This window comes from Odocoileus virginianus, chromosome 24 (genome assembly GCF_023699985.2).
Source record: "Odocoileus virginianus isolate 20LAN1187 ecotype Illinois chromosome 24, Ovbor_1.2, whole genome shotgun sequence".
Taxonomy (NCBI): Eukaryota; Metazoa; Chordata; class Mammalia; order Artiodactyla; family Cervidae; genus Odocoileus; species Odocoileus virginianus.
This window is the reverse complement of record NC_069697.1, coordinates 23,380,718-23,389,312: the sequence shown is the minus strand read 5'-3', so window position 1 is coordinate 23,389,312 and position 8,595 is coordinate 23,380,718. Positions and strand designations below refer to the sequence as shown.

The window sequence follows — 8,595 nt, the reverse complement described above, 5'->3', positions numbered from 1 at the left end:
ATAGCTGGCCAGGCCTTAGGGTTCCAAGACCGCCAGATGAAGGTGGTTGTCTTTTTCCTCATTACGAAGAGAACCTGGGGCCATCCTGCCTTCTTGGCACCTTGGAAGGCAGTTCTCCCACCTGTCTGACCCCTAGCTCTCTTCTCCCAGCGAGTAAGGGTAGAGCTGGAAAAACACCTCCCTTCTCAAGGCTCCTGCCCAGCTTCCCTTTTCCCTCCTTCCTGGAGGCAGTTGGGCAGAAGGGAGGGGGCTGCAGAGAAGGCAGGACAAGAGGGGAGGGAGAAGAGATTCTTCAAGTTGGGAAAGAAGGAAAATGTCAAGGACTTAACACCAAATTTATCACTTTTTAAAAACAAGAGGTTTTTCCCCCAAAGTGAGGAAATAAGAAACAAATCCAGTGTCCATGCATTCTCAACTGCGGGCTTGATTCTAAGACGCCTCCTCACTCTCAGACCTGTTGCAAGGGAAGTGGGTAGAAAGAGAGAGTGAGTGAGAGGCCTGCGGTCCTACTGCCCCCTCCCCTGCTGGTGTGCCCAGCCACCCCATTAGTCAGGCATCTTAAGTGTGACGTCCCATTCCAGGCCCTGGCCCCTCGTCCAGTCTCCACAGGGGAGGGCAGACTGTCAAATTAGAGCTCACGAGGTCATTTCATCCCTGTCTCCGATCCAGGCAAGACCACCTGGAGCCGTCATCCAGCCTGGGCAGATGAGGCTCTCCCTTTGGGTCCTAAATGCCCTCTATCAGAAAATCCATGGTCTACTTCCATCATCCATTCCAGGAGCCAGAAGTCCTCAGAGTCTAACCTCAGTACCTCCTGCTGCAGCTGAATCCCATTTCTCTTTATCCATCATTGCACATGCTCAGTTGTGTCTGACTCTTTGCTACCCCATGGACTGTAGCCTGCCAGGCTCTTCTGTCTATGAGATTTCCCAGGCAAGAATACTGGCGTGGGTTGCCATTTCCTCCTCCAGGGGATCTTCTGGACCCATTGATCTAACCTGTGTCTCTTGCCTCTCCTAAGCATTGGCAGGCAGAGTTTTTAACCACTGAGCCGCCTGGGAAGCACATTTGTCCATCAGGGGAGATGCAAATCCTCTGGCCATAGAGGACAGCTTTTCAGAGGCTGAAGTTGGTCCTTTGTTACCTTTCCCTGACTCTAGACCTCAGCCCTCACCCTCCTCACACAGCCTGCTCTCCTGCAGACTGGGCACGCAGCCTGGGGGTCTTACCACGTTGGCTCCCTGGCAATCCAGTGGTGGTCACTGGCTTGAGGGTCCCTTTGTGCTGGGTTTCTCACTGCCCCTCTCCTGAGTGTTAGGGATGGATTCTGCAGGCTCTGAGGAGGGAGAACAGGTGGCAGGAGGGAGAGGTAGTGCTCACCAGGGCTTGGAGAGAGGGAGCTGCTTCTGCTTACCCCATCCCATACTCCAACAACCCTTGAGAGGAGCCCAAGACCAGCTGAGGGCAAGGGGGCAAGACCTACAGGGTTTTCTCTGGTCACAATGACTACTTAGGTTCACTATTTTTTTGAAGTCTGCAATCAGGAAAAAAAAAATGACAAACCTCTAAAAAAGCTTAAACATTTGCGTATGATCTCAGTGTGTGGCTAAACCTCACCTGAATGGAGAGGAGGCTTTTGATAGCGTATACATCCCACTTAGTGTGCCCATTCATTTCCCTGCAGAAATATTCACGTGTTTGACTACACTGCTGGGAGTATGACGGAACACACAGTATATATACTGTTGTCACTGGAAAAATTCTGACTTCTCGCCCACATCTGGGATAAGGACCCGTGGACATGCAGCTTCCATTTATTGCATGCTTTGTGTGTATTTGCTGCTGAGCTAAGGATCAGTCTCATTTAATTTTCACAAACAACCCAATGCAATAGGCACCATCATTATCACTTAGCTGACTGAGGTTAAGTAAGTAGCTCAAGGCCTCGGGGCTGGTGTAGTGGCAGAGCCAGGATTCCAGCCCAGAAAGCTGCTTCCATTCTGACAGGCTCCCCTCACCATATATCAGGGACCTGGGAAGTCCAAGTGGGAGGGGATGGTGTCATTCAACAAGGAAAGGTGAAGAGATGCAAACACATGCTGGTTATGCAAAGGATCCATATTCTCAAGATGGTTTCTGGCTACTGCTAGGCCCCTCCCCACAGCCAATAAGGCTGGCCTCCCCTGGGCTGGTCCCTCCCCAGCCTCAACGTACTGTGTGTTTTCCCAGAGGTGCCCGGCTGTGACTCCGCTGCTGTGTCTGTGATCCCGGGTGGGCAGGACTCCTGGGTCCCTGTGCTCTCAGCGGCTCCTTCAGGCTCCTCTCCCTGCTCCTGTTGCCCCAGGTGATGTTCAACCATCATCTGGAGCTCTGGGGGTGAAGGGAAAAGGGGAGAGCATTGGACGTGACTGCCCTGTCTCCTCTGCGGACCCTCAGCTTCGACAGCTCCACTAGAGGGCCAGCGCACACTGCCTGTGTGATTTGACTTTCCTGTCCAAGGAAGGACATTCACTGGCCAATGAGGAGGGACTAAAGCTAGACAATAAAATGTACTTTCTTCAAAGCTGAGAGAGGGGAAGGGGAAAGCCTTTAAGAACGAGAGATCCCTCTGACTTGCTGGGATACCTGGTCTCCCTTGTGGGCAGGAGAAAAGACTCCATTTAGATTCAAGAAATATTTGAGTACCTTCTCTGTGCTGTGCACTGCGCTGGCTGACTTCACATACTTTATTTAACGGTCAAAGTGAGGTAGTATTCAGGGGCCCTGGAGGTTAAGTGGGTTCTCCAGGCTACCCAGCTAGTCGGTGGCAGAGCTGGAATGCAGCACCCGCCCCCCCACCGCCCCCTCGGAGTCCAGCAACTCTCCTTTGGCAAAGGCAGGTTTAACAGCTTCCCAAGGATTCCTTCCAAAGGGGTGTCGTCCTGGCTACTGCTCAGCATCAGGTGTGGCAGGGAAGGGTTTTCCGAACCTTTCATTGTGGGTGTGGTCCTCGTCACCTTCTTCCGTTGCCGTGGAGACATGGACAAAGTGGACTGTGAAGGGCATATAGCACAGGTGGGCGCCCACCCTTCTCGCCCTCCCCTCTGCCTTGCCAGGCTTTTAGACTGGAGACTGGGGGGAGGTGTAGGCTTCAGAAAGTGGGGGGAAGAATACTCTTGCTTCCCCAGCCCCTACCCTGCCCATGATGGTGAGCAAGAAGACTGTGTTGGGGGAATGTTGGGGACTGTGCATGCACCTCCACTCAAGAACATGTGAAGGGCACAAGCAGGAGGGAGACAAAAGGTCCTACAGGTGGGGCGCAGTGGCTGGAGGCATAATCCTCTAATAAGTCTGGGGGTTCTCTTCACTGGGCTGAGCGGGAGGGGCCAGCTCACCTTGAGAAGTGGGTTGGGGATCCGGTCTTCATCTACCTCTGAGGGAAGGAGGGAGAGGAGAAAGTGATGGGGATGGGAGATTCAGGGGGGCCCTGGGCAGTCTGACTTCTCAAGGGGAGGAGCCCCTGCAATCAGCTCCCTTGTGATTGGTCCCTCACATCTGCCCCTAGGAAGCTGGTCCTGATGGGCTGTGCTGGCCTCCTCCCTCCAGCCCCATCCTGCTTTGCTGGTTGGCTTTATCTCCTGCTTCTAGTCTGGTCCTTGTCTCTGTGGTTAGCCTGCATCTACATCCTTGCCTCAAACCTGGAGGTTCCTGAAGGCAGGCTTTGTGGTCCTTCTGCTTTTTTCCTCCTTCTGAAATATCCATCTCTGCCTCCTTCCAACCATTCTCTCTACCCTGGATCTAGAATTGGACTGAGCAGAGGAGAGAACGGCAAACTTGTCCTGTACAGGGCAATCCTTTTAAGTAGTTGGAGGGAAGTTGGAGGCTCAGACATCCAGATTGCCAGTCGGGCTTCTTAGCGTCACCATCTCTCTTCCACTCTCCCGCCAGCGCCCCTGACATTCTCTGAGACCTTGCTGTCTCTCCAGACCTTGATGGGGACACTGGCGACCAGAATGCCAGCTGCTCCCTAAGCTGTTTCTAACCTTCCCCTTCCCCTCTGGGGGCTGTGAAAATAGCTGATGGAGGCGGTCCCACCCCCTCACAGCTGTCACCGCCTCTGGGGATGGGGGCAGCGGCCTCTCAGTTGCTGGAGAAATCTGGAAGGCTGTTGCCGCAGCAACCAGCACTCCACTGACCACCCCAACTCCTGGGGGGCTTAGGAACCAAGTGGTCGCCTGCTCGGTCTTTCCAAAGCAAAGGAAACCCTCCTGCTAATCCAGCCGCTACTTTCATGCCTCCGGGACCGAGGAGACTTCTGGCTCCTCAGACCTGCCCTGCTATCTATCTAGCACCCACCTTCTCTCACTGGGACCAAGCTGTCTTCAGCAGCCCCCACTCCCTTCAGTGACCCATCCTGGGGTTTACCTGGGGATGACTGGTCACTGGTCAGCACGAGGGTGGCAGGGGTGGGGCGGCGCCTCCGGATCTGAGGGAAGAGGTCAAGTACATGTGGAAGCGTCAAGGCCCCACACACACTCAGCAACATAATCCACACCACCCACTTGGCACTCCACGTTACACTGAACCCTTGGTCCCTGGGGGACATTCTTGGGCCCTCCCTCTGCCCTGGGGACCCAGAAGACCTCCCCCACTCTTTGCTGCTCCCCCCACTCTTTCTGTCTCTGCATCTCCCCAGGTCCTGGCCTAGCTCTCCATCTCAGCATCTGTGTCTGTGCTAATGCATTGATCTCCAGCCCATTGTCCTTCCATCCATCTTGGATCAATGGTCAGAAATAACCCGAGAGGGAACAAAGCGTTCCCCTCAGGGTCCCAGCCCACTCCCCAAAAGGACACGAACCTGTTATGGGCCAGCACCAGCGGACAGCACACCTCCACCCCCACCCAGCCTGGGAGGACAGCACAGAGAAGGCAGGTCTGATCTGAATGTGCCTCCTTCTGGCCTGTGCCCCTCCCTCCCTCATCTCCTCCCTATCTTTGGACACAGTGCCTTTCTGATGTGTCAGGAAATAACGGTCTGGAGAAATCCTTGTCATGGTAAATATCATATGAGGAGGAGCCTGAGGCAGGACCATGGCCAGGGACTAAAGCTAAGCTGAGAAATCTTATCCTGGGCTCCCGGGTCCCAGTCTAAGAAATTAACAGATAAGAGCTGATTGACTGCCGGGCCTCTGAGCCCCTTCCCCCACCTCTGTTCTTTTGTCTTGCTGCCAATAAAGTTGATTGTTGTCAAAGCCAGTCCAAGGACTCTTGGGACGTGTAGTTTTTCCCCTTTCTCTGGAGGTTTGGAAGTGAAGGGAACCTTGGGGTTGGAGTCCCTGCAACTCCCTCCAGGGCAGAGGAGGGGAGGGAAGACTAATGGGACTAGGAAAGAGGCTAAAATTATCCAGGGCTGAGAGAAGTAGGCTGAGGACAGTGAATGATCACATCCCTATCTCTCTGTGTCCATTATTTAGGATCATTACCGCAGTGGGGTAAAGGGGTGGGGGTGGGAGTAGAAAGACGCCTGCCCTTTTCTTTGCCCAGAAAGTGGGTATCAGCCATAGCAGGGGGCAGGGTTAGTCTATTGAGGGGCTCCCCAAAGAAGAAATGGGTATGTAGAATAGGGGTAGGCATTGTTTTCTCAGGAGAAGCCAGCAGCGTCTTTTTGGGGTGACATTTTAAGGTCCCTGCAATACCAGTTGTGTGTGTGTGTGTGTGTGTGTGTGTGTGTGTGTGTGATCGTGCACACATACACGCATGTGCTGCACAGACAATAATTGTGAGTCCACCTCTGGCTATTCCTGGTGCAAACGTGCTGGGGGCCCTCAGGTGGGCAAGTGTGTTTCCTGCATGTGGAGTGAGGCCATTCTTATAGGAGAGAACTCATCCTGCCCTGGGGGAGGGGTGCTGAGGCAGGGAGAAGATGTGGTGGGTGGGGATGAGAGGGAGCTGGGAGCCCGAGAAGGACACTGCGAGTGTGATAGGAAAGGGCCTTGAGAGGGCAGGAGGACTCTGACCTTGGACAGGTCCCTTCCATAACCAAATCCCTTGCCTTGGACAAGATTTCTAAGCTCTCAGAGTCCTTGAGAATTTTGATGTCCTACAGGAGGAGGAAAGTTAGACTTCTGGAAGTACTCCCAGGTCCCTGAACTACTAGGAAACGAGTGTCGGTCTCTTTCATTTTCCTTGCCCCTATCACAAATTCTAGCTCTCAAGGACGCTTGGTGCCATTGCCTCTGATTTATTTCCAAACCAGTTACGCCAAGGACCTGGTAGCTGTGGGCACCCCTCCATCCCCTGCCACTCTGTCTCCATAACTCAGAGTTTCCAACCCCTGCCACCCTCTCAGGTCGATCTGGCTTAGGTGCTCCTGCCAAGCCTGGAGTTTTTTGCCTACACATATGGGTAAGATAGCAAGAGGGGCTGAAGTTGGACCGCAGGTAGAATTTCAGGCCGAGCAGATACAGATTTCTGAAGAGGAGAGAAAAGCAGGCTGAAGTCCCAGGCTCTTTTTTTCTCTGGCTCTATAGCACTGCCTCCTCCTCCTCCCTTGCCCCCCTAAACCTCTAGGCCAGCTGGCCTACCCCTTCCTCCTCTCAACACACACCTCCACCTGTCTCCTCTAACACCAAACAGAGGCAGGTGTCAGGCACGGGTACTGGCTGCATCAGCGGCAGGCATTTCTGTTTGGAACCTCACCCCTAAGCCCCTGGCTCACTCACACTCTTGGGGCCCTCTCCTTGGATCTGAGGTTATTTTAGCCAGTCTCCTGCCTCCAGGCAAAACAGCCTTTTCCCTGACCCCAAGGGAATGCTCCCCATGCTCCTGGCTCTCCACACATCCTCAGGAGGTCTGCAGTCTCCCCACCCTCCCTCCCTGAAGTCACACCTTTGAGGTCTGGAGATGCAGCTTCCACCAGGTTAGGGAGGGGATAAAGATGCAGGTCCCTAACCCCTCCCCACACACTGGGAAGCTAAAGTTACAGGGAGTGTACTGAACCTTCACATCCAGACCTTATTTCCCCAAACAGCTGGAGCAGCAGGAAGAACATGCTCTCCAGCCCATCCCAAGAGCTCAGAGCTTTTTCGGGGAGGGAGGGGAGGCCCAGCCAGAGCCCCTGCAGTCAGGTGGGGAAACGGGGCAGAGACCTTGTGGGAAATGAATATTCTTTAGGAGCAGGGATGTCTAGGCAAATGGACAGAGAACACCAAAAGCGATGGAGCAAAGAGCAAATATTTGGCAAATGGGTGGTAGTAGCCACCACGGGTGGTCACCGTCTCCGCACACATGCTCACTCTCCCCGACACACACAGTTGCTCACACACTCTCATACGCTGCCGCCTCTGCCAGGCTGCTCTGAGCTAAAAATAGGCCAGGACGGGAGGCTGGGCCAGGGCCCTGGACTCCCACCCTTGAGCCCAGGCCAGCACAGGGCTTCTCCCTGTCTACGCTCAGCTTGGACCCTCGCCCCTAGAAAGCCCCCGCTTCGGCCTCCCCAAGGCCATTCTCTCCATGCCCTCCCCCACCCCCCCACTACCGATCCAAAGGGCAGGAGTTGGGAACAAGGACCCACGTGTCCAGACTTGCAGAGAGGGGAGCCAGCCTGCACGCACGACCACTCCTCTCTCCAAAGCCCCAGCCCTCGCAGTTCTCCTCAAGCCCTTCTCGTCCTCACTCTCTGGAGCCCGGCAGGGTCGCCCCCAGTTAGGACAGGGCTGGGGTGGGCTCTTTCCCCTCTTTCAACTCCCTCGGTTACCTGCCCTCTCCCTTAACCCCTCCGACAGCCTTGGGCGTCCCCACCGAGCTCAGAAACTCTGTCGGGGTTTGACTGGGTGGGGGATGCAAGACTGGTGAAGGGGGGGAGGGGTCGTGTCCTCAGACAAGCCCCCTCCCCCAGGGCTGGGGGAGGAAGGGAGCGACTCTCGTGGGGACCGGCTTCGAGGGCAGGCGTTTGTCCTTCTGTCCATCTCGGAGAAGCACAGACGGGGAGATGGGGCTCCCACGGTGGGGGAGGGGAGAGAAGACCCCCCCCCCCCCTCAATACCGCGCTGGCCCTCGCAGGGGCGCACCGCTAACGGAGGACTGAGCGGGGGTCTGGGATCGCACAGTCTGGGGTCCCTCGTCCTCCGCCGGGCGAGACCCCTGCCGCCCCGCCCCGCTCCGCACCTGCTCGGCCGCCTCGGGGTCAAGGTGCGGCTCCAGAAGCGGGACGGTGAACTGGATCTTCCGGGGGCTGTGGTCTTGCTCCATGGCGGGGGCGGCGGCTGCGGGCGGCCAGGCGGCGGACTCGGGGCTGGGGCGGGCGCGCTGCCTCTCCGCTCCGCTCCGGCCCAGCCCCAGCCCGGCGCGCTCGGCTCCCGGCTCCCGGCTCAGCGGTCCCGGCTCGCGGCCCAGGGGACTCCGCGGCCGCCGATTGGCTCGGCCCCCGCCCCTCCCGGCCCCCTCCGCTTCCCCCCGCCCGGAACCTTAACCCCGTCGTGGCCGCGCCGCCGGCTGCCGGGGGTCACCGCCTCGCGAAAGGGCGAGGCGGGTGTGGCCCGGCCCGGGTCGCAGTAGACGCGGCTTGGGCGGGGAATCCTGAGTTCTAGTAGGGTGGAGGGAGGTGGGGGGTGGAGG

The 8,595-nt window shown here is 56.5% G+C and overlaps 1 protein-coding gene across 2 annotated transcripts; it reads right to left on the bottom strand.

The window, feature by feature from the left end:
- Nucleotides 1–316: 316 nt before the first annotated feature.
- PPP1R1A (protein phosphatase 1 regulatory inhibitor subunit 1A) lies at nt 317–8,395 on the bottom strand. 2 transcript variants are annotated; one of them, XM_070454349.1, is made up of 7 exons: nt 8,146–8,395; nt 4,405–4,465; nt 3,375–3,412; nt 2,969–2,999; nt 2,215–2,370; nt 1,230–1,336; nt 317–454 (listed from the first exon to the last, which is right to left on the bottom strand). In XM_070454349.1, exons 1-6 carry the CDS (start codon nt 8,227–8,229, stop codon nt 1,260–1,262), a joined length of 447 nt encoding a protein of 148 aa, XP_070310450.1. In that variant the 5' UTR covers nt 8,230–8,395; the 3' UTR covers nt 317–454; nt 1,230–1,259. The 2 variants fall into 2 exon arrangements, with proteins under 2 accessions (XP_070310450.1, XP_020771861.1); XM_020916202.2 differs by having other exon boundaries at nt 2,969–3,032; nt 8,146–8,391.
- Nucleotides 8,396–8,595: the final 200 nt, after the last annotated feature.